At 45.1% G+C, this 25,052-nt stretch overlaps 2 protein-coding genes across 5 annotated transcripts; one reads left to right on the top strand and one right to left on the bottom strand.

The window, feature by feature from the left end:
* Positions 1 to 13,365: 13,365 nt before the first annotated feature.
* LOC139794854 (uncharacterized) lies at positions 13,366 to 15,764 on the bottom strand. The gene is made up of 2 exons (XM_071741084.1): positions 14,863 to 15,764; positions 13,366 to 14,356 (listed from the first exon to the last, which is right to left on the bottom strand). Exons 1-2 carry the CDS (start codon positions 15,472 to 15,474, stop codon positions 13,964 to 13,966), a joined length of 1,005 nt encoding a protein of 334 aa, XP_071597185.1. The 5' UTR covers positions 15,475 to 15,764; the 3' UTR covers positions 13,366 to 13,963.
* On the top strand, positions 14,334 to 24,683 carry VGLL2 (vestigial like family member 2). Of its 4 annotated transcripts, none has more exons than XM_071741086.1 (5): positions 14,334 to 14,654; positions 16,814 to 17,105; positions 18,852 to 19,367; positions 20,508 to 22,597; positions 24,037 to 24,683. In XM_071741086.1, exons 1-4 carry the CDS (start codon positions 14,574 to 14,576, stop codon positions 20,546 to 20,548), a joined length of 930 nt encoding a protein of 309 aa, XP_071597187.1. In that variant the 5' UTR covers positions 14,334 to 14,573; the 3' UTR covers positions 20,549 to 22,597; positions 24,037 to 24,683. The 4 variants fall into 4 exon arrangements, with proteins under 4 accessions (XP_071597187.1, XP_071597186.1, XP_071597190.1 ...); XM_071741085.1 differs by having other exon boundaries at positions 20,346 to 22,597; XM_071741088.1 differs by lacking the exon at positions 14,334 to 14,654 and adding an exon at positions 16,366 to 16,605 and having other exon boundaries at positions 20,346 to 22,597.
* Positions 24,684 to 25,052: the final 369 nt, after the last annotated feature.

Raw genomic sequence — 25,052 nt, 5'->3', positions numbered from 1 at the left:
GAAATGCATCTTAATTTCTTAAGCTCTCTATAATGTATTAAAATATCAACCACTACAATAACCTGGTCTCCCTAGACTATTTCTTGGATGTAGCTCAACATGCAGAAAAGGACAGATAATGGTTTTTCATGTATAGATTCAAGAAGGGCATCTCAGGCTATGGGGAAGTATGATAAAGCCCAGCGAGCTGGTGAGACCTTGTTCTAGTCCGTGTCATTGGCCAAGCAGATGGAGGTAAGTATGATAGGAGCAGAAATAAATGTATGGCTATCAGAGTGCTGTATCCAAGAAAGTAATCCATACATGCACAAACATTTTTACTGATTTAGTTTTGGAACGTGGAAACTTCTCATTATTATTCCCATTATTATCCCAATATATTATTATTATTCTCATTATTATCCCAAACTGCCTACTTCTTACACTAGCTAGTCTGCTGCTGTTTTATTGGAAATAAGCTTCCTCAATTAAAGTGTTGCCTTCTGGAAACCAGATGTCCTGGTTTGTCTTTTTCTGGTCAAGACAAGTCATCCATCATACAACTAGATCATGACAGGGTGAGAAGGCAGGGTTATGGATTTCTACCATGAAAAAAATAATGGCATAATCTTAGCTTTAGGAATCATTATAGGAAGTCTTTGGTCAGAAGGAAGCCAGAAAATCCTAAGTCCTCTCCATGAAGTAGATCAGCTGCTATCTGAATTATAGGAGACCAAACTGATGAATAACACATGTCTCTGACGTTAAATCTTCATGCATCTCGCTCTTTTTTGGTTTTCAAATATGTCTACCCTCTGTTGGAGAGTCAGCATGTGTTGTCACAGCTCGACTGCCTAATTTTACCCACTAATGGGGCTCGCTTATCCCCTAGATCCAGATTTGGGCCAGAAATAGGAAGCCGAGTGATGGTCATGTGTTTGACAAGGAGCTGGGCAGCGGGCCAAAACACATTTGAGCTGGATGGAATTTCTTGCCCCTGTGAAAATGCAGCGCTAAATCTTCCTCCCCCACCCGCCTCTTTACACACAAGTGGATCTCTCTAGTACAGTGAACTGTCACCCGAAACTAACAAGGAGGATGTGTCTCCCGGCAATCTGAGCTTCGGTCAAAAGTTCACCACTTGCCAGCCCCCCCCTATGCCAACTTGGACCAAGATTTCTGGAATGGTTAGAAAAATATTTTAATGTAATTCACCTTGCTATGCTATTTCATTAATAACCTCTAAAAATGCAGAGAGTGCGGCCTTAAAATTCCTTGACATCCTCAGCATATGACTAATAATAATGAAACTTTCTCGCTGTCGGCAGAGCCACTCTGTGAATGCTCTGTTTTCCCTGGAGTTTCATGGAGCCTTTAGCAAATGCAGTACAGTTGCCATGTCCATTTTTTACAGCCTCATAACCGCTGCTCAGCCCAGCTCCCCTGACCTACCTCTTTGTCCACCCCACCAAAATGCATTTTCCTTTTCCCCCATACTGTGTTGTTTTTCTTACAACAGTGTTTTGTCCTGGCATAATTTGGACATGCATGAAATATTTGTTTACAGATTACCTCTTTCTTATTTTCTCTGTATTTGTTTTGAGTCCAGTCTCTCAATGTCTTCCAAAATATGTTGTCCATGCCAAACATAGAGTTGTTACCAGCCCGGGACTGCATGTGCTCCACGCTGCATGGAGTGAAAAGGGTTCAGCTCTCAGATGGGGCAGAGCATGCCTGGCATGCCATGATATAACATGAAACCAATACATACAAGGCCGTCTTTAAAAGTAGGTTTTACAGAGATCCCTATCTGTTTATCTTGCTTCAAGCATTTTTTTCTAAAACAGGCCTTTGGGAGTCAGTGGACAAGACTCTACTCACTGGGGGGTTGAGCCCAGGGCTATGGGATTGCTTTCTGCCTCTTGTCTGCATTCAGGCTGCCTGCACCAGGAGTTTATAAAGCACTGGGTGGTATTAAAGATGAAATTAATTCTATTTTATATTTTTGCTCTTTGCTCTAGCTTTTGTCTCAGTCCTCAGTTTTTTTTTTAAAGTGTGTAACAGGGCCTGTTTATTGACCATAGTAATGTACTCCCTCTCCACCCCCAACACGTCTGTTTCCCCTGCACATCCAAATCTAATGGGATCATGATCCACAGCTCCCAGTTGGTATGCATGCATTTGGAGGTGCCATGCGAGAAGACTGGAATAGATCCTTTACCTCCTCTGTACCTGGGAGAGCTTCAAAAACATAATTACTCTTAGGACATGGTGATTTTCCCACCATAAGAAGCACTTGAGAGCAAACGAGGAGCGCTACCAAAACCCATAAGAGGTTATAATCCCAACATATTTTCACCAACAAGCTTAGACAGAGTAAGGGTTCCCTGAGAGCCACCTCGTACAGTGCCCACCTATTTTGTATCTTGGGGTCTGTTCATACTCAATCAGAAGCAAGCAGGCAGATCCAGAAAAGTATATAAAGAGGCAGTGGTTAAAAACCCATGTTTATAGCCTGATGACCTTCCACTGCATTAATTCTAAATTTCTCCTTTCCTAATTGATCCCATTTTTTCCTAACTCTGCCCTGTGTCTCAGTTAATTGTTCATTTTTAGATTAAGGTTGTGCTATTTGCACTGAGAATTCATTTCTGAAAACGTGACTCACTAAGAGATGTAATTTTCTGGCACACATGAGGTTGGCCAGTAAGAGACTTTTCCAGAAATGAAATGGAGATGCAGTATTTTTTCCAAAATATTTCCCTATTTGTTCAATATTTTCCTATTTGTTAAAAATTGGGCCACGGGAAAAACAAAAACCAAACCAACCAAACAAACAAACAAAAAAACAAAAAAAAACCCAAAAAACCCCAAACAAATGAAAAAAATAAAAAACCCCAACACAACTGTAACTTTCTAACCTGCTCCAGAGACAAGCAAGAACTAGGGAAAAAAAATTGTTATCAAGACAGTTTAGCAACATCTGAATGTTGCTAAAATATTTATGGGTGGCTGTCATTGTTCTCAGCCCCAGCACCCCTGGATTTTGAAAGAATACAGACAACTAACAGTGGGTGTGGAAACATACTTTTTGTGGCATGGAGATTTGATTTGCTTTTTAGAAAACAGATAGACACTAGCTTTACTCCAAAGTATGGAGAGTTTTTATGTTTCCACCAAGCACTGCCATATGGACACAAAGAGCCTTGTTTTGGGATTTTTTTCCCATAGGTTTGGCGAGTGTTTCAAATCACTGCTCATAACCTCATGGTATGTCATGCAGGAGCAACTGCAGTCTGTGGGGTAGGAAGCTTTCCCTTGCAAGGGCTCTGTGGGAAGAGCCCCTTCCCATGCAGCCAGGAGAGCTAGAAAGAGGTCATCTCCTGGTTTCAGAGAGGCATCTTCTACTTATGGCCTGGCCATATGCTTTATGCTGAGGCTGTTGTTCAGATGAATACTAAGTTTGAGCATTTTTTAAGAAAAGTATGCTTTTCCCAGTTTTTAGTGAACAGTTTGTTCGTTGCTGACAATTATCATCCCAGGATTTTAATTGCGCTTGCCAAGGAATGAAAAAGAATACGTATTTGTGTATCTATATATAATGTATATAAACACACGTGTGCGCCTGTGTACTTCTGTAGATATACATATAGACTTTTTAACCACTATTATTGTCTTCTGCAAGATAAACTGTCCATTTGTGACATTGTGTCCCAATATGTTTTTCTGGAAGTACCACCCGAGTGACAGGTAGACCAGAGGTGTACTGTTCTGAGCAATCACAAACCCAATTTACCCAGAAAATCCAAATGTTCAGGTATATATGGTAATTGGTGGAAAGCAATCAATCCAGGTAAATTAATCATGAAAACAGTTTCTTGAAAGAACTGTGTATTTAATAAGCATTACTGCATGCCCATTCTTACTCCATTTACTCTTGGCCCACAGTGACAATAATTTGCTTCTGAAAACTACTGCTCTGCAAACCAGACCTATTCCTCCACTCCTTTCCTTCTCCTTTTCCTCCCAATAACAAACCCTTTTCTTGTTTTCCCACCTGTTGCTCACTCTGGGTCAGCAAGTCTGTGAAGCTGGAAAACCTCAATGCATGTGGGACCAGGCTGTCAGGAGCATTTTTCACACCTCAAGAAGACCTACCCTGAGTTGTTTTTCATAGCATGGTGTCAGAGAAGGTTGTAAGAGCCAGCTGGTCATCCACACCAGGAATGCTGCTTATACTGGCAGGGCTGAGATGAGGGTGCAAGTTCTTAGGAAAATGTCCCAATTCAAAACTGACCCAGAGAAGCAAGGGACACCCAGACACCCACTGAATACACAGATGCAAAGAGATTTCACCACAACAACAGAAGGAACCCCAGTGGGGTCTTCAGAGGCTGAGACTTCAGCTTGTCACCAGCAAAAAGGGTGGCAAGGATGACTCTGGTAGAGGGTAGGGACCTAAGGTGAAAATTCTTCCACCATGACAGAGAGACCAGCACTAGAAAGCAGCAGCATCAGGGAAGGCTGTGTCAAAACCATCAGCTGCAACAGAACTAAACAGTGATCACCTCTAATGGTTACTGTATAGCTGAATGCTACCTGTGCTATGGTTTTGAAAGATGTTAATGTTCCAAATACAAGGATATTTCCAAATAGAGGAGAAAACATGAACTCTGTAGATCTGTGGGCTCTAGTTTGAGCCAAATGTTTCTTTCTGCCAAAAACAAACTGGAAATGCTATGGGTCCCTGAAGAGTCTGGAGGTGAATTATGTCAATGAATCTGCTTCATATTGGCATTCAGGATGCCCAATCCTGGCAAGACAAAGTGCTCTTTCCAGTCTTCAGTTTAGAAGTTCCCCCCAAAATAAATTTTAGATATAAAGGCTTGATTTCTAGGTATTAGGTGCTCAGCCTTCCCTTTCCATGAAATCCCTTTAAATTCTCTTGGGTAGCTGATAATTGTGAGAAATTTCTACAATAGGTTGTTAGGTAGGTAAAAAGTTAAGTAGGTAGACAGGCAGGCAGGTAGGGTAGAAAGGTAGATAATCTGATAGGAACAGTCTAGCAGACATGTAAATTACAACTTCCAAAGCACTTGGGGCTCTTCAGTATGAAAGAGGCTGTACAGCTTTTGTGTATGTTTATCATATAAATTTTAAATATTTTTATATTTTTTCTGAAAAGCGAAAGGATTGACTCTTTGTATTGATGAAGAAACTTTTAAGCCACTTACATTTTAGGATAAATAGTAGGTACAGAGGAAAATATTTGAAGGAAAAAAATATAGTGCTTTAGAAATGACTGCTTTTTTAACTAAGTTAAGGAAGGTGGTAGTATATTTTTTTTCTGTTTAGTGTTTGTGCAGGACCAATGCTTTAGCATGTGCTCTCCCAGATGCTGGAGAAAACATTGTTCTGACTAAAGCACATGAAACTACTTGGATGAAAATATGCAGTGTCAGGATGCCCTGAGAAAAAGTCTCAAAATATCCTTTGAAAAGTTCATTTTACCCTTGTGCCAGCTCTCTCTCATCTATGTAAGACCTGCAAGGCAGCATCACCAATTTAAGAGATTAGCACTGATACAATTCATGAAGTGGGAGTCATATTTCTTTTCTCAAGTAACAGAGGAGTGCAAAAGGACAGTCACTTTTAGGATGCTGCTGGGACTGAAGAAATTATGTTCATTTCCACATATCTTCCTGTGCTGCAAAGGCAATCCCTGGGCTGGGCAAACTGAAGAACGGATGAACACTACCCTGTCTCTATAGGGCAATTGACTTTCACACTGTGCCAGGGTAATGCACAAAAGTAACATGAAAAAGAACCAGTGACCAACCTCTGAAGCTCTACTGCACAACAAGGCACAGCCCCCAAACTGGTTGCAAGCAGGAAAGAAGCCCTCTACCTAGAATTGTGCATATACGGACTAAGGGGCAAGAAGAAGTAGAGCTCAAAGTGGTTCTGGCATCTTCTCCAACGCTGGCATTAAGCAGCCCAACAGCACTTGTAAGTCAGTGAAGCAGACACCTGGGTGTGTTTTGCTGAATACTGCTGGTTCTCCTCCCCCTTCAGAAAATGCTCACCTGGAAAAGAGCAAAAAGCACTGCATGAGGTTTCCCCTGCAGGGCGGCTGCAAGCTGTGCTCCGTACAGAAGGGGCAGGAGCTGGGTGTTCCATGCTGTGGGAATGTGAGGACTGTGGAGTTAGCATGGTGCTGGAAGGCGAGAGACTGAAGTATGGCTTGGCACAGGCTGGCTGGAGAGATACAGCATACTGAAAGACATGCTTCTGTCCTCGGGTGTGCTGCAGCCTGGGAAGCAGCACAAGGGGGGGTGTGGGAAAGGAAGGAGTTGTAAGGGATTCCTGAGGCTCCCACTCTTCCTCTGAACATGGGGTTGATGTTCAGGTTTGGAGTTTGTGTTTGGTTTGTTGTTTGGTTTTTTTTTCTTGTTTCTCAGTTCCCTGGAAATTACTCTCAGCCTTTTCATCAGCTGCCTTGCTGGATGATCCTGAGAGGCTACCAGCCTGCCCTGGGAATGCATGGGGAGGCTCTGGGAAGCCACAGAATCCTTGCACAGCAAAACCACTGCCCATGTTACAGCCAGATTCCAGTCTGTTCCCAGGCCAGGATATGGAGAAGCAGATCAGGACAAGAGTTGCACAAACTGATAAATTTGTCCCTGTGAGCAGCAATAGGTAGTATAACAAAACTGATGCCTTACTAGTAGGCAAACCAATTTATTTAATTCAGCAGTTGTATTATTTCAACAGCCAGAGACATAGAAAATATCTTTGAACTGCCCTCCGACTCCAACCTGTCTTTGGCTAGCTCTTCAACTTTCATATTCTCCATTACAAAAAAGCATCTTCCCATCTGGTTAGCGAACTGTCTCAGAGACAAAAAAAAACCATTTCTGAAAACCGTTATTCAAAAGTTTATTCCAAATTCTGAACTTAAACAAAGTTCTGCCTATTCAGTTCTTCTGAAACAGCAACTCCAAGTATTTGTCACTCTGTGTTCTTGGCTCTTATTGGCTGATACAGAACCTCAATGGAAACTTAAAGGTAATTCTTAAAATCTTACTCAACTGGTATGCCTTTCTGAAATTAAAAATTCCATTCTCTTCCCTTGGTGTAGAAAGTGGACCTGCATTTCAAAAACTTGATTTGTTAGGATAATCTCTCCATAAATTTAACTCGGTAGGACAGAAGTTCTTTAATACACAAAAAGCTTCTTTAAGAAAGAAAGAAAGAAAGCAAGCATAATCATGTGAGAAGTTTGAAATCACTTACTTTCTCTACATTGATGGCTCTTGCCTCCTCTGTCAGACCCCTTACTGATTTGTAGGTACATGTAAAACCCTGAAGTTCAGGAAAGCACCTACCTCAGCAGGAGAAAAGATCCTTCTTAAAATGTGCAGCCATCCTGGATGAAGACCTCAGCAACTGATCCCTGATAAGAATTTTATGATTTCCCTTTGAGGAAATTTATTTTAAATTTAAATTTTAAATTTATTTATTAGATAGCATTTCATAATTCCATCCCCATTCTAGATTTTTGCTTTCAAGCAGGAGCATGGGGCAGAAATAACATGTGTCCTCAATAGACTCTGAAGCTTTGTTACTCATTACAAAGAATTCCTCTGCATAGTATTTTCTTAGTCTTTTGTACTAAATGAGATAAATCCACACAAATTCCAGTATGAGGTTAAGGCAGAGTTTCCAACTGGGCTACAATATGGCTAGGTATACACTGGTTTCCAGAAGACCGGTCTAAAATAAATATGTATTATTATGAAAATCTAATGGCATTTTTCTTTGTCCCTTTCTCCCTCACACAAACTGATTTAATACCTTCAGTGGCAGCACCTTCCTTTCTTCCTATTTTATCATCTTCATCTCCTTGTTTGCTTTTCCAAATTGATTTCTAAAGATGAGGTAATTTTTTATAGCCATCAGGACAAAGTTCTCCACTAAGTATGGCCACAAAAAATTTTAAATGTGGGCTCTGTTCAGTTTCAGAAAGTCAGGATATTTTCCAGCCTCTGTAATCACACCTACTTACAGTCAACCGAAGCGATGAGAACACAATTCCCTGTACCATGGCTCCACCTCCAGTATTGTGCTATGAATTTTCTTTTTACTTCATCTTGCATTTATTTTGCTTAAAATATACTCTGTTAACATTTTCTAGTGAGGTTTTCCTGAGGCTAAGCCAACTGCAAATTGAAGAGAACAGAAGTAAATCCATGAGCCCCCTTGGTATGATACAATATTGCCCACCCCAATAAAACTTCCCACTTGAGGAAGGCTTAATCATGGAACTAAATGAGAGCCCTTATGTTCCTGCGGCTTCACACTGTCAGTATTACTTGCAAACCTGTACAGACGAAGAAAAAAAAAAAACTTATCTAACCTGTTTGTGCTCGATTGAAAACATGATCAGCTTGTTGTTTCCTTGCATTGAGCCACTTAACTTTCTCAAGCTGCAGTCTTTCTTTGCCACCTACCTATCTCTGTCTGAAGTATTATCTATACAAGTAAGGTATATCTAAAACCTCTAAAATTAAGACACCTCTAGGAACCCAGGCCTTCACATAAAAGAACTTTCTTTTTCAAACAAAGGACACAATCTGTGACTGCACCATCAAAATCACTGAAAATGGATATTGCAGAGGATCTATATATCCGAATTACATCAAGAATTTGGTGCACATAGTATATTAATAGGTTTGGTGCTTAAGCAACTTAATGCTCAGATACAGCCTCTTTCTACTTGGTACTTTTCCAACTTGGTACTTTTTCTACTCTGCAGCAATAAAAAAGTGAAATAAAATAGGAAACACCTAATTTGTGCTTTGGGCTGATTGCTAGGCAACATTTTTTCTGAAATTGCCTTTGTCCTGAGGACAGCTGAAGAAATATGTATTATATATGCTGTATATAAATACAAGAATATCTGTTGAGGTTCTTGGTGAATGGATCTCTGCACAAGCCAAATTCCCCCTCAGTACATTGCCAGGGAGGTGGTGGGGTGCACAGAGATTCAGCTCAGGTCTGACTGTGCCACAACACATACATCAGAAAGGCTGCCAGCTCTACCTCTGAGGACAAAACTCAGCCTGTTCCTATACCAATTAGTGAAAAAAAAACCCAACAACCCAACTTCCACGAGCTTTCATGTTGCAAAATCAAGCCCTAAATTCAGTGCTTTCAGTGTGTTCTCACACATGTTAATATATTCCCTCATGAGGGTCTAGATTTCCCTCCCAGCCCTGCATAATGATCTCTTCATCTGCCGCAATCAATAGAGGAGAGACAGGTGATGCCTCCAGCCCAGAAGGGTTGGGTAGGAGGGGTGAGTGACACACGCCAGATGCTGCTCCCTGAGCTGGGCTGCAGCTCTCCGGTAAATACATCACAGAGTAAAAATCACCACGTACATTCCAGCTGCTGCAGAGCCTGTCACTGGAGTAGACATGTTGTCACACATACAAACACGCACCTGATAGTGTCTGTGATAAATTAGCAGCTAACAGTTTATTTGGCTAACAATTAAGCTTGAGACCCAAGGAGAGAAAAGGGAAAAAAAAAATAAAAAACCCACACAAAACAAAACAAAATAAAACAAAAAAACCCAAAAAAACCCCAAAAAAACAAACCAAACCAAACCCAAAACATGCTCTGAAAGGAAGATTAAAGTTAATTATAAAAGGTCTCTGAGGTTGAAAATTAAAACTAAAATAAAACTAGGTTCTTCAGAACAGTAAAGGAAACAAGAAAGTCAGTGATGTGTTATTTTACAATACTGATTTTAATATTTAATTTCAGTTTATTCAGTGCCCTCAAGAACTACCAAGTCAGCAGATCCTGAGCCTAAAGCCTTCTGCATTGATACAGATCCAATGGCTGCACCTCAAAAACATCTTTGGGAACACCATGGTAACAGTTGTCAAGCCCTAAAAGACCAAAAAGCTTTTAGGGAGACAGACCACAAAGACTGACAAAAGAGAAGAGAAACAGTACTGATCTTAACTAATATCAGACAAATTTAACCCATGTAAAGCCACTGATAGTGCATTCAATTTAAAGTTAAGCATGTGCTGAATTCTTCAGGCACATTGATGCATCAGAGAAATAGGTAACCTAGAGGTTTTAGGAAACCTTGTCCCATAGATGAGCTACTGCACAACATAAAGGAAGCACATCATAGCAAATGGAGAAAATTTGCAGGAAACTGGAATCAACAGAAAACCTCTAGTATTTAGGAGTATAAATACTGCTATATATGAGCATAATATATGAACACTATGTAGGACTATATTAGCTACTAGCTACTACTATATTAGCTACACTATATTAGCTACTTTGTGAACTGGGACAGATATTAATCTGTAACTTGAAAGTTGATAAAAAGTCTTACCCACAAATTTGGCAGTTAACATGGGGACAGGCAGGCTGGTGAGTAAAGTGGGATATTTGGAAAGACCTGAGACTACTGCTAAGTCTCTTGGCACTTTGAAGAGCAAACAGCACACCAGTGGAGCCATTTGTGACATTGCACATCCAGGACCGAGGAAGGCAGGTGGTGGAAAGGATGACTCTACAAGGGGTCATGAGCCATGTCACAGGGTTGTGTGGGATTGCCAAAGCTTTCAGTCTGGTTGCATGCAATCTCAACCAGGTATCTAAGAGCTCAGAAGAAACACCAGAAACATCCCTGTACCTCGGGTCCACACCACATGAGCAATCCATGGTTTTTACAGACCTGTAGTAGTGATCCTGAAAATGGTGATGACAGCAGGAAAGCACATCAGCATAACATGTGTTTAAAATAATGTTGTAGAAGAAAAGGCCGAACAATCATAAGCATCAGCTGCTAACAAGGTATTTTACTTTGTGCATACCTCAGGCAAGAGAAATATTTGAACAGTAATAATTTCTTGTGTTGATGTTTTTGAAACAGTGTTGAAAAACTGCACATGGCACAAAGGAAAAAGATTATGAGGACTGAGAAAGTTGTAGAAAATTAAGGAGCTGCATCTATTTTGGCAGGGAAAAAAAAAAAATTATGTGGATTAAAATAAGTTTCATAAGATAAAATAATACAAATGAAATGACTTGCCAGCTCAGTGAAGTGACGCGTTACATGAACAAACAGCTGGAAGCTGAAGCCAGACCAACAGAAGCTGCAAAGTGAGAAACACTGAAGGAGCTAAGCCCAGCAGTGAATGGCTGCAGCAAGGAATGGATTCCCCATCCACCTCATGGTAACTTCCAGCTGAGAAAGGGTGCCTTTCTAGGAAAAGGAAAAGTTTCTCTGACCTACTAAAAGATCATATATATGTATATATGTGTATATGTATATATGTGGTCAGATTAAAAAAAAAAAAAAAAAAAAAAAAGAGAAAGTTCCCTTCTGCCTAATAAATTCTTAGTCTTACAAAAATCAAACATGATCTTTGATGGTACAACTTTTGCATGGCAGGTGCTGACAGGCTTGCACTGGATGTGGGCTTCCCAGGGAAGGTGAGAAAAAATTGTGTCACATCTCCACTACTTTTTTTGTCCCAGTCTTTCTGGATGTTAACATTTTGTTTGATGATCTGTTTGCTTGTCCAGTGAGCTGCTCACAGAAATGCCCCGTTCTTCTGTTCTGAAAGCTTCCAGTTTCATTAGAAATTTGAATTGCTTTATAGGAATGTTTGCTGAGGCAAGGTGTAACTTCCTTCAACTCACTGTTTTTCAGAACCCATAACTCTTTATTCCTAACAAGATTTTATTTTCATTTTACTGTTTTGAAACATTACCAGTGTACAGCTATAGGAGCAAGCCCATGCTGGCATTGTAATGGTACACACCCATTCTTAACCCAAGTACTTCCTAAATGTGTAGTTTCCTTCATTGCTGTCAGGATTTTCTCCCTTAGATGAATCAGCTGTTCTTTTCCAAGCCTTTGTAGTTCCTTGTGTGATTCAGCCCACCTAAAATTCTTTCATTAGGACCAAGAAAAACTATTTTTATATCATTGTAAATACACAGTGAGATGATTAGTGAATATAGCTTCTGACCCTTGGCTTCCAGGATAATTTCTCACGCTGGGACTGATTTCACAGAGTGCACTGAGAAGGCAAAACAAAACCAGCACTTTTGCATGAACGCTTGCATTGCTCTGCATTAAAGCACTAAAGTTCGCTCATGTCTTACATTAGTAAGTTCTACAGTCATATTGCCGTTTATAAAATAAAACTAATTTCATAGGAAGTTGCACCAGATTTCGTTGCCCTAACATGTACTTGAATGTGAGGAAAAAAAAAAAAACTAAATTCAACCCTCAAGAAGAAATTCTTCAGCAGACAAAACCTAGACCATCTGCTGCATCGCAGCACCCAGCTGTTGCTGTTACACTTTGGGGTTTTTCTTCATGAGAAGCAAGTTCTCAGCTTCAGCAGGCATCAAGTCCTACCTTCGCTGTTTCACAAAGCTGTTCATGAAGAAGTCGTACGAACAGCAGGCAGGGATCCTGCCTCTTTGGAGTATGTCTTCTAATCAGATGCATTGAGAAAAGGTATTTTGGGTACATTGCCCAGGACATCGTTATTTTTAAAACATCCACAGATCTCTGCATAGTGGGAAAGAAAGATCTGTACCTCTTGAGAGCAGGGACACAGAGGAGAAGTGGGATATCTCCGTCGCAAGTGACGTCCCTTCATCTCTTGCTGAGCGAAGCAGAGGGACGTTCTTTTGCTGACTGCCTTATTTTGGATGCCAGCCACAGAGGGAGTCCTTCCCTGTACCATGGCTATTCGCTTGCTACTCAGGAGAAATAAAATTCCAGAGTATGAGAAACATTTCTTTTTTGTAGGCCTAATATTTCTTCCCCCTGTTTAGTCTTGACCACTGACAGAAAATTTATTCTGATGGGGGAAAGAATGGTGCTGAAGCTGAAACCCACAGCCAGGGTGTTCCAGGATGCACTGCAGTATGAAAAAAAAAATTGTCCCAACTAGAAGAGGTGGAGGAAAAAAGTTTAAAATATGAATTTTAAACACTGCACTTGTGCAGAAAAAATAGAAATTTATGCTCGTTAGGAACTGACATCAATTTGGTGGAGGACAGGTATTCAGAACAATGCCTGTCATTCACAATAGAGAAATTATATTTTGGGGGGGAAAAATCAGAGACAAATAATAGTTTTTAATTGTGAGGACTTTTTGCTAAAACCCAATTAAAGATTTCCAGGTCTTCAACTTCAAAACGTTAGTTCTTTTCAGTTTTTTTTCCCCACAGTTGTTTTTTTTAAAAAAAATCAGTATTTGAGAATTAAGTAATATTCTTTCTCTTATATTTTCTGGTTTGGTTTTGGGTTTTTTTGGTTTTGTCTTGGTTTTTTGTTTGCTTGGTTTGGTTTGGTTGGCTTGGTTTTTGTTTGGCTTTTTTTTTGTTGTTTTTTTTTTTTCTTCATTATAAATGCCTAAACCGTAACTTAAAAGGGATCCCTTTTCAGTAATTGTGACCCATACCGTGAAGTTGAACGTTTCAAAGGGTTGATATTGAAACGAGAACTTCTGTCTCTGTAGTAGAAACTCATCTCCTTCCGATGCATCGCCGTCAAAATTAGTGGTTAAGATACATTAATCCATTTACACCTCCGTTTGTCGAACTGAGGAGAAAGCTAGGAAGTAAATCCAGTTTTACCGTCACGGTATTCTGTTCTTTTCGGGTCCCTTTACCTGGGCGATTTTTTTGTTTAGTTGGTTTGGTTGTTTGGTTTGGTGGTTTTGTTGTTTTGGGGGTTTTTTTTGTTGTTGTTGCTGTTGTTGTTTTAATTTCTATTAAATGCAAAAGCATCGCTATTCCCAGCATTTGTTATCATTCGAAGTTTCGAGGGAGATCCCTCTTCGGGAGCCACTGAGTTCTTCGGAACTCTTCGGTTCATCAGACTTTTCAGTCCCTCTGATTTCAGTGGTTGCATTTTCAATCAGACCCGGGAGCGTTCGGAGAGGAGGCGCGAAGGAACCCGGCGGGGCAGCTCCGGGCACGGTAAGCACACGAAATTAAATAAATGAAATGAAGCACAGCGGGAGAGGGGCTGTCCCGTTGGACAAGCCGCCCCCCGTCCCGTCCGTCCGTCCCGTCTCGTCCCGTCCCCAGTCCTCTCCGTCACCTCTATCCCGCCCCTCGGCGGCCGCCGGCGGGTCCCTGCGCTGCCGGTGCGGTCCAGACCTCCCCTCACTCCTCCTGCGCTACTATTGCGGTCAGCTCTGGCTGTAGAAGGGGGGTGTCCTCGGCTCTCCCCACACCTGCGACCCTCCGGGACCGGTGCTGAAACTCCTCCGGCTGTCGCGGAGCCCCTCCAGCTGAGGTGCTTTTGCTGAAGGAAGCCGCGCTATAGGGAGGGAAGGAAGCAGGGAAGAAGGGCAGGGGAGGTGGGCTGTCATCTCAGCCCGGAGCGGTCTCATCCCCCCTCACTCCTCCCACCAATGAGTGGTGCCTCTTAACCCCCGGGAACCTCCCTCCTGCGAAGCACTGCTCCACTTTGCACAACACGAGTTGATGAGAAAAAAAATAATTCCCGGCCGCGGCCAGCCATGAGCTGTTTGGATGTTATGTACCAAGTCTACGGTCCCCACCAACCCTACTTCGCAGCAGCCTACAGCCCCTATCACCAGGTACGTGCTGAGGGCAGCGGTGGAGAGACAGAGGGTGGGAGGGGTGTCGTCTGGAGGATGGCCGTCTGGGGCCTTACCAAAAGGAAAAAAAAAAAAAGAAAAGGAGAAGGGGAGGGGAAAGGGTGGGGGAGAAAGATCTGGGAGCCTGCGATGGTGAGCGGAGAAAAACCGCATCCCACCTTGGCGCGGGGTTCGGCAGGGTACGTACCCCGGCGACGACCGACGGGCTGCGGGCTGCCTTTGGAGCGAGAGCTTTAACCTTGCCATGGCTTTTTAGGGGTTTTAGTTTTCTTTGTTTTTTTCTTTTTCTCTTCCTTCTTTTACTGGGACGGGCTTCGACCGACTGCGGCAGCTCGGGACAGCGATGCCCCGGGGCAGCTCTGCCTTTCCGCTCCTGGCGGGCACCCTGCAAAACCGAGGCATCGCTTACTCCTTGCCCGTCGGCATCCCGTCCTCCGCCGCCGGAGCCACTTGGGCAGACAGTTTGCCAGCCGCTTTGGAGGGGTGCTCCGCAGTTACCCTCTGGAAATGGAGGAGGCGAGAGTGCCGGGAGGCTGCAGGGTTTCCCTGGTTTCTGGGGGTAAGGGGAGGAAAACCCGGCCCCGAGGGACGGCACGGCTGCCGTGGGGCAGGGCTGCGGGAACCCGTGGATACTTTGTGGCGGGGATCCACGTCCCGCCGCCGCGCTGCACGCTGCACCGGACGGGCTGTCGCGAGTATCGATTAATGCGCTGATTTCGATAAAATTATCCCGCCGGCCACGGGGTTGTTTCCCGGCAAGCACAGCCCTCCCCGTCCCGCTCCTCTTCCCGGATTGCATCTGCCCATTGCTGTCTCTTTCTCCTTCTGGTTTTCCTTTTTTTTTTTTTTTTTTTTTTTTTTCCCCTTTATCCTCCCAGAAATCAATTCCTTTCTCCCCCAGCAAAATGAAAAAGGGGACGGACAGAGTCAGCTGCGCTCCGGGCCCGGGCGGCCGGCAACCCCCGCGGTGCAGGGCCGGTGCTGGGGCGAGCGGACCTGCTCTGCAATAGCCCCCAGCGTGGTGGCCCTTGTCCCACCTCCAGAGCCTGGCAGCGATGCCGGAATACCTATTAGAAATAGCAAATGATGTCTTCCCCCACCTTGCATTCTCCCTCCACCCCCGCCCCGCACAAGGTTTCGTGACATTACTTAGGGGGGGATGATCATTACCTCAATGGCCGAGCAGGCAGCCAAGTAGAAAGGCGGTCGCCACGAAGGAGTGACATTATTAAATACCTTACATGTCTTGGCCCAGGGCTCTGACCCGTTCCCTCCGTGCTTCCCCTCGCCGCCAGCCCCACGGCCCTGCCCGCAGTGGCCAAGCCCGGGCTCCGCGTCCTATCGCTTATTTCTAAGAAACTCCCAGCAGCTGCGGACACGCTAATGTGGATAAAGAGGAGATGGGAAACATTCAACGCCTACTTTTTACCCATCTACCGGAATCCAGAATAATCTTGTAGGAAATATATAGATCTTGGTGGCCGGGAAAACGCTCTTTTTTTAAACTCCGAAATGTATTTGAGGCTGCCTCCTCGCCGCTGCGGGTTGCAGGATACTCTGCTGAGCACATTTTGCGAGGGTAACCAGATTTTGAGAGACGGGGACGGAAGGGCGCTCTCCTTACCCTCGCTGCAGGCGCTGCGCCGTGGGTGCGCGGCCGCCGCCTGTCTATTCAGTCCCCCTCTCTCCCCTCCTCCCCCCCCAGCCTCGCCCCCCGCATCTCAGCCCCTTGGCGGCCGCCACCCTTTCTCCCCAGAAGCCGTCCTGCAAAGTGCCTTTCTGTGCGGGACTTCGTGCTGGGGACCCATGCGTGTAATTCCCCTCCCAGCCGCTCCTGCTCCGCACGGGGAGTATCTTGCTCCAGCCCCGTCGGCGTATTTCAGTTTCGGACCACTAGCTCTGGTTGCAGCCTCTTCGCTGCCTCCCCGAGGTACGGCAGAAATGCAGCTACGGGGTGGGGGAATGCTGCTAGAGCCCCCCTCGGGCAGCCGGGGGGCAGACTTTTGCATCCTCTCGGAAAGACCGCGGGAGAGAGCTCGGCGCTGCATCCCGGCTGGCACAGGGAGGCCCATCGCACCTTGCTGCGCTGGGTGATCCGCTCTATTTTCTTCCCTTCGCCTCTTTCTCCTTTCCTCCAGAAACTCGCCTTTTACTCCAAAATGCAAGAAGCCCCGGAGAGCGGCAGCAGCGGCAGCACCAGCAGCTCCTTCTCCAGCCATCCCGCGGCCAGCATCAAGGAGGAGGACTGCAGCCCCGAGAAGGAGCGACCTCCCGAGGCCGAGTACATCAACTCCCGCTGTGTCCTTTTCACCTACTTCCAGGGGGACATCAGTGCCGTGGTGGACGAGCACTTCAGCCGGGCTCTTAGCCAGCCCAGCAGCTTCTCGCTCGGCAGCCCGAAGGCGGTTCGGAACGCCGCGTCTTGGAGGGGTGAGCGCGGGGGACGGGGACGTGGGGGTGCCAGGGGGTCGCGCGTGGAGGCCCCGAGGGCATCCGAACCCCCTCTCTGGGGCAACCTCCTCCCCTCCGCCGGCCGCGGGTGCCGGGCCGGCAGCCCCTTGAAGCCGGCTATCCCCTCAGGGGAACAGCGGGCAGGTTGACTCTTTTAGAGGGAAAAAGATAAAAAGTCCCTTCTGTTGGTACTGCGCTTCCCGCTGTCCGTGCCAAGGGAGGCGGGGGGAAGAGAATCGCGATTTACCTGGCAGAGGCTTCAAGCAAACAAGCCTCAGAGGGAGGGACCCCTGCACTGGGGCTGTGGCAAGCGCCTGCCTTTGTTGACTCCATCGTCCAGCTTTAAGTCAAATGTGGTGGGGATCAAAGATGGGAATGAAGCAAATATGGGAACCATCTACTCAGCTTTCACCAGTAATAACCAAATTTTGTGTGTCCCTCTGTCTTTCACTACATGTGTCACCACCCTGGTTGCTTGCTAGAGCAACCTTGTCTCTACAGGGACCTTAAAGTTCTGAGAATGAGGGCTTTTGGACCTGCCCAAGGTGGCCCCTATGTTGGCAAGGCCAAAGCTGCAGCTGGTGCACAGCTCTCCACAGCCATGCCTGATTCGGTCTGGACAGCTTCGTGGGGTTACTCAGGGTAGAGAGGAATAACCTTCCTCACACTCTGCTCACCAGAGAGCAGGAGTGTCTTTCAAGGCAGTTTTGGGACCCCCCTCACAGGGCTCACCTGCTCAGCCAAGAGCTGGTTTCCAGCCCCTCCATGAATGGCTGTTGACAGTTTCTAAGAATGAAATAGTAGTTAAAATATTTCATGCGTGAAAGATACTCAGTACTTGAATTGATGGCAGGAGAGGAAGTTCTTTGCTCGTTATGAGTTGATTGCCTTTCTCCTGAGTAATGCCTAGGCACAGAGCTGAAGTACCTCCCTGGCAAACATGAATTAGGAGCACATTCTGATTTGTCTTGGGAACACTGTGCATTCCTAATTAGTAATGTGTAATGTGTATCCCTGTGCTGTTAATAATCGCTAGCCCGTCTCATGTGGCTTACCAGGAAAAGAAAATGCAGGGTCCTTGTCCTTTGCCTCATCAGTCTCCAAAGGTCTGCAGAATAATCCCCAAATATGTTAGCTATATACCCAAGAAACAGGTGTAGGTTTGGGGTAATAGGTGGGGGAATTTCCCCTGGATGTTTAGAAAATTCAAGCTGGCCCTTAGTGGCAGCTCATGCTTTTCTTGCCTTCTTTGAAACTGCACTGAGCCAGCAGACACTTTCCTGGCAGGGTCAGGTGTTCTCTGATGTGCTAGGCATAAATGCTTAGACACGGAGATTACTATAAAAACAAACAAGAAAAATCCCACCCTGGAAAGTGCTGTGGTGCATAATAGCTCTGACTCAGTTTTCAGTACTGAGGAAAAGAGATGTTTCTCTCACCTAGGATAACAGCCTTTTCCCTAAACACATTCCGCGAGAAAACTGGAGAAAGCAGTTTCAGTTTCATGGGTAAGCCCTGGGCTAGGTGTGTTGAATGTTTCGCTGGAAAGGAATCTGTACTCGCTGGGAGCAATTTCTTGTGTTTGGCAGTTGTTTGAGGGATAGAGGGATTGCAAGAGCTGGTTTGAGGGCATCTTGGGAGGGGCAGAGCCTGAGGAAAGGAGATCAGGGCCTACCGGGTGTGCTCACTGCTTCCTTCCCTTTCTCTCCCACTCCCTTCACCCAGATGGCTCCTTCCCAATGAGCCAGCGCAGCTTCCCTCCATCCTTCTGGAACAGCACGTACCAGACTTCCTCAGTCCCAGCCACCCTGAGCAGCCCCTTGGCAGCTGCCGCCCACAGCGAGCTGCCCTTTGCCGCCGCCACCGACCCCTACGCGCCCGCCTCCCTGCATGGCCACCTGCACCAGGGTGGTCCCGAGCCCTGGCACCATGCCCACCACCACCACCACCATCACCACCACCACCCCTACATTGGCACACAGAGCACCGCTTACCCCCGCCCCGCCGCCATGCACGATGTCTACGGGCCCCACTTCGACCCCCGCTACGGCTCACTCCTGGTGCCCACCGCCTCCGTCCGCCCCCACCGCCTCACCCCCGCCGCCGTGCCCACCCCGGTCAGCCCCCCCTGTGAACTGGGCAAGAGCGAGGCGGGCACCGCTGCTGCCTGGACGACGCCGGGACCCTTCTCCAGCACGGCGGGAGACATGGCACAGAGCCTCAGCCTCAATGTGGACGCAGGTAAAGAGCCGCCCTCGGCCCTCCCCAGTTCAGCTGCATTCCTACTCTCCACCTACCTCACATTGCCTAGAGCAGCGGGGAGGGACCCTCCATGGTGAGGTGGATGGGGTGATGCTGTGGGGGGGGAATAAATTGGAGGTGGAAGCCTCATGGGAGACACCTGAGCTCTGCCATGGGTGCCTTTCTTGGGGCTCTTAGGCCAGGCAAGTGAGGAAGTGGAAGGGGAGGATGAGACATGGCAACACAACAAACCCTCCCCACACACAACACCCTTTGAGTTTCTGACAAAGACGTGCCCTGAGGGTGTTGGTTTCTGTGAGGTACTCATCTCAGCCCTGGCCCTGCTCTGCATTGAGCAGAGAGAGCTGGGAGCAGGATGGAGCTATTCCACAGGTCACCTCTTGGATACCTGCATGGACTGCCCTGTGGGCAGAAGTGCCAACAGCCATAGCGGAGGTCACTTCTAGGCCCCTCACACTTTGAATCACCACCTCTCCTCACTTATTTTTCCTCCCATTTTTTGAGAGGGAAGCACAATTACATTTGCTGAGTAAAAAGAGCAATGTTTTTCCCCTGGAACTGGCATCCTGTGCCTTGTAAGGTGCCCCAAAGGCTGAGTGGCCATATCAGTGCCAAAAAAAAAGGTGGCACGGGCATAGCCAGCAGTCATAGTTCACGAGTAAGTAGTTGTTGGAGGCAAGGAAAGCCCACTCTGGTGGCAGATTTCTGTGCTGAAGTTATTGCAGCCACAAATGGCTCTTCATGGTGGTCTACCTTGAGGCAGGAGGGACATGTACCTCTCTGCAGTCTAGCTTGAGCTCTCCTCCTTGCTCCACAGTCTCCTGGGGCTCTGGAGAGCCTGTGCTTTAGACTGATTCTCTGATCTCAGCTGGAAGAAATGCAGTTTGTCTTTCTCTGTCCTTAAGCACCTGTACCTATTTTTCTTCTTCCCTTTTTTTTTCTTCTCTCCGTTCTCAGGTTTGCAGCCTCAGGACAAAAGCAAGGATCTTTACTGGTTTTAGAGCTGTCCTTCACTCTTCTCCCCCTGGCTCTCCCCTGTAGATCTCTGCCTGTTAGACATGGTGGCATTCAGAGCTGAAATCGGGTCAGTTTGTAACAGCTTCTGATCTTGGTTTGCAGCTCGTCGTTACTCCTTCTGTGGTGGACCCCTTCTGAGCTGATGTGATGACTCAAAGACTCCCAGATCCCCCCTTGCCCTTTTCCAAGCCCACCATGGCTCTGCAGCTTGGAGAAAGATAACAGGACTTAAAAGGACCTGGATTTGCAAGGACAGTGCTCTAGACTTTTTTTGGAGAGGAAAATCCTTCTGTTGCAGCAGGACAGCCAAAGATGTTGAACTTCTATTTAAGGAGACCCCACACCCAGAACTGCAGTCAGACTACTCTAAAAGAGTCAAATGACGTCATGGATGGTGATGCAAAACCAGTGGCCTTCCGTACAGGGGGCAGAGGAAATCGTGGGGAGTTTTTTTTAGTGGTGTGAATATTTTTTTTTATGGCAGTTCAAATTATTTCTTGAATGCAAACGTGGGAAAGCTACTTAGGAGTTTTGAACTGGATTTTTACTTTGCATTATAGAAAAGTAAAAGGAGAAGAAACTGGAATTCATTAACGTTTTGGGACTATCAAGGAACTGCTCTGATTTTTCAGCTTTGTGGTTGTGAGTGGCAAGTGTTTGGCTGGGGCCAGCTGCCCCGGGCTTTCAGCATTGCAGCTGTTCCATGCACAACTGCTCAGACCCCAGAAAGATGAAAACCAAGGTGGCACTTCTCAGAGTTTGGCACAACATTTGCATTGGATATGTAACAGTTGTTTGGTTGTGGTTTTTGGATTTTTGTTTTGTTTTGGTTTTGTTTCTTTTTTTTTTTTTTTTTTTTTTTTTTTCTTTTATACAAGAAACTTTCTGGTGAAAACAAAACCCTCTTAAAGCAGGGGGAGGAAGGAAACCTGTGAAGTATTGCTTGCCCTCAACCTGACAGCCTTGAAGGGGAACACCAGAAGGAAAAACCCTGATGGACAATAGGTCTGAGTTGCCTGTAACATTTCTCTTTGTCTTCTTGTGGCTGTCATTTTGTCACTTTAATAGTTGTTTTGTTTTATTTTTGAAAGGGGGAATAAGATATCTATTTAACAGTAGGAAAGGTGCATTAAAGGTATCTCCTTCTTTCAGCCTATGTGCTTTTCTGAAGAATTAAAGCTAAAAAAGGGAAATGAGGCAAGCTGGAAACTTCATGATGAAATAGGAAAAACACCTGTCATGTGGATGAAGCGAGTTATTTTATTACTTTGCGTTAAAGATAAATAGAAATTCTGGCAGCTGAAAATATTTTCTTACTGAGAAAAATATATGATGATAAATACAAAAGATAAGAAGATGCAAGTTGTTGCATACATACATTCTACTGTATGGTGTATCTGTAAGATGGGTTAAAGGAAGGGGGCTGCTCCATAATAATAGATGTTTCTTCAAAAAGTTGAGAGGAGACTGTAGCATTCGGCATTGCTGTTGCACTAGTACATTAAAATGCTATTAGAGGGAGATGAATAATTAAGGATATAGTGCAGAAATGGCAAATTCACCTTATACTTAAAAGCTAACTTTTTTACAGGCAAAGCATCTGATCCCAACAATACCATTCTTTGTCTTGTTCTATTTTTTTTCTTAAGGTAATGTATCTGAAAGCTGTCTCTCAATGCGTGTAAGAGTAAAGTCCCAGTATTACCCCCCTGCCACTAGAAGAAGCAATAGAAAATGGACTTTTACGCCTCGATGAGAGTTTTTACCTTCCAACATTCTCATGTAGTCTGGCAAAATGTTCATTGCATGTCAGAAATGGAGTTATGAATAACCAAAACTCTCTCCTCCTGGCTTCAGGTCAGCAATAACTACATTTATGGGAAAGCATAGGAATCCCAGTAGTAAGAATACAATAAGGCAGTGTGAGTAAATACTGTGAGTAGCTGACAAGGAGCTGCTTTGAAATACACTGTGTGCAGAGCAACCCCTGCTAGAGCTCAGCAAATGGCAGCAGGTGACCTGCCACGATTCCTTTCAGCCCTGAGCATTTTACCCTCAACCTCCAGTTAGCCAGAGCCCAGACAAGCTGTAAAGGGCAAGGGAAGGACTCCAGAATTTACATTACCAGTTAAACCAAAAGTGTTCTGAGGTGTCTATGAAGAAAGAAGGCAGCAGCACTTAGCATGAGGAAAGTAACTAAAAATGGTATTTAACTTTATTGCTGTAGAGGCTTGGAAATAACAGAATAATTTTGTGAGCATTTGCCTTCTTATTTTTTTTGCTTTTTGCCTTTTAATCAGTCATTTTTTGGGTTGGTTTTAATTATTTTTTATTTTTATTTTTTTTAAAGATCAATCAGCATTTGTTATGCTTCACCACACTTACTTCTTTTTCCTGTTTTTTTTCCCTCTTCCTCTGCAATTTACAATGAGGGGGCTTGGCAACACAGCACAAAAACATTTGGAAATACCAATGTAAGCACAAACTGGTGATTAACCATGTCAGCACCCACAATTCATTTTGACTGTGAACATTTTCAAGCATGATAATTTTTGCAACAAATACATGTATATTTGTTTCAACGTATCTTCTCCAGGTACTCTTTTTTATTGTTGTAGTGTGAAAAGCATCCAAACACCAAAGGCAAGATCGTGGCTCAAGGTGTTAGATGCTCTGCAAACAACTTTTTTAAAATGTTCCTACTCCAGATAGACTGCAGTATGAAAGCACTATTATGCCCTATTTTGGCTAAACCTTGCAGAGGTTTTTCTCACTTTGTGTTATTCTGACTCCCGAGCCCACAGCACCTAGCTTTAAGGCTTGGGAGTGAGTTTTTGCAGGACTGGAGACACAGCTCCTAATACAGTAACAGTACAGATAACCTCAGTGCCATTTCACAAGTCTCTCTTATTCCTCCTTATTGCAGATTAATTGCTTAATCATGAGCTCTTGGTGCCAAACCTGGAAATACAAAAGGAAAGCTTCTTGTATGTTATGTCTGGCTTATATGTCACATGCTTGTCACACACCAAAAGAGCAGGGCTGTGAGTGTCCAGTCCTGCAGCCTGAGGAGCAAATCCTCCCCCTGCCCTTTCTCAAGTGTTCTGCAGAGGCTAGACACCAGCTTGTGCTCTCCAGCTGCCCTCCTGACAAAAAGAGTAGCCAGGCTAGCTGGGAGAGACAAACACAGCTCCCCAGCCTTTCTTGAAGAGTCCAAGGAATGAGGCAGAGGGATGGGAACTGGGGCAGAGCATGGCAGCACTGGGCACAGAGAAGGTGTCTGGTGCTGCTCTGTAAGAGGAGTTTGGTACAGCTTACAGAGGGAGATCTGGGCATATTCAGAGAGGATATTTATTTGCTGTTCTGAAAACAACTGAAGTTTAGTAAAGCACAGAATACCATTTTAATCAACGACAAGGTTAGCAGTGGTCTGCCAACAAAAGGATGGAAGTGGGGATGGGACAGTTTTTATGGTACAGCCTCCACTTTAAGGAAGATTGTAGTTAGGTACCTCTGCAGCTGCAAGAACAAAGCTCAAAGATTTTAGACACACACATATATATTCCCTTGCACTTAGGCTTATGTTGATGAGCTTTAGGATAACCTTCCCTACTTTTAACTTCTTTTCCAGAGGTTTTCCATCAGACTCCCCAGCAGAGGAGGGGAGGGGTAGATAGAGAGGCTGAAAGAAAGTCTGAGTAATCCCCTGCGTCTCCCCTGGACTGCGTGCTGCCCTTTCCTGGGGAAATCTATCTGCCTTGTCTCCTCCTTGGGTCAGGAGGGGACTGTCATCCCTTCTCTCTTTCCCTTTCAAGTCCTATTTAGGCTCAAGTTCTAGTGAGGGTTTAAAGGCTGGTCCCTTCCTTGAAGGGAGCAAAATGCTTCTGGTGGCTTTGGATGTATCAGGGTTCTCTGACTGGCAGTTCTCGTGCATCTTTTCCTGGGCAAGGTTTGTAATTAACATGCCCTTTTGATTACAGAAGGGCGAGCCAGCTCCCCTGGGGGATTGCAGTGTCCTGGCTGGCTTCCCTGGCCTGCCACCCAGAGGAGCAGTTGCAGCAGGGGAAGGAGAGAAACCGGAGGTGTGGTTGTTTGGAGGAGTGAGGTAATGATTTTTGAAATGGGGTTCTGGGGATAGGGGATCGTAAAAAGAAAAACAAAAAAAGAAGAAAAAGAAAGACTAAAAGAAAAATATATATTTTTTTTAAAAAAGGAAAAAGGAAAAGGGGAAAAAAATAAAGGAAGCAAAAAAGAGAAACAGAAAAATGAGAGGGAAAATGTTTACTTCAGTCAGCTCCCAGGTTTTGGGGCTACAGCTTTGGGAACCATATTGCTAATTAAGTTCCTGGCATGATTAAACTGTTCTCCAGTCTGACAGTACTGAGAAGCAGCTCAGACTAGCAGCGTCCCCCTGTTCACGTCCATCTCTAATCCTACAGATGAGTTACCTTTGTGAGCCTTCTACTGCCTCCATAGCCAGACATAATCCATGGATCATGCACACCAAACCTCTGAGTGCAAACTCTAATAAAGAAGCACCGAGGTGCCGTGTTCCCCCTCCTCCTGCCCCTGCACTCTCTGCATCAGGTCGTGTGGGAGAAGGGGAAGGTGGTATAAGACAGTGTGGAGCATGCCAAGATGCACACC

The sequence above is a fragment of the Heliangelus exortis genome, chromosome 3 (assembly GCF_036169615.1).
Source record: "Heliangelus exortis chromosome 3, bHelExo1.hap1, whole genome shotgun sequence".
NCBI classification, from domain to species: domain Eukaryota; kingdom Metazoa; phylum Chordata; class Aves; order Apodiformes; family Trochilidae; genus Heliangelus; species Heliangelus exortis.
Note: the sequence above shows the minus strand (reverse complement) of the source record. Positions and strands in the feature narration are given on the sequence as shown.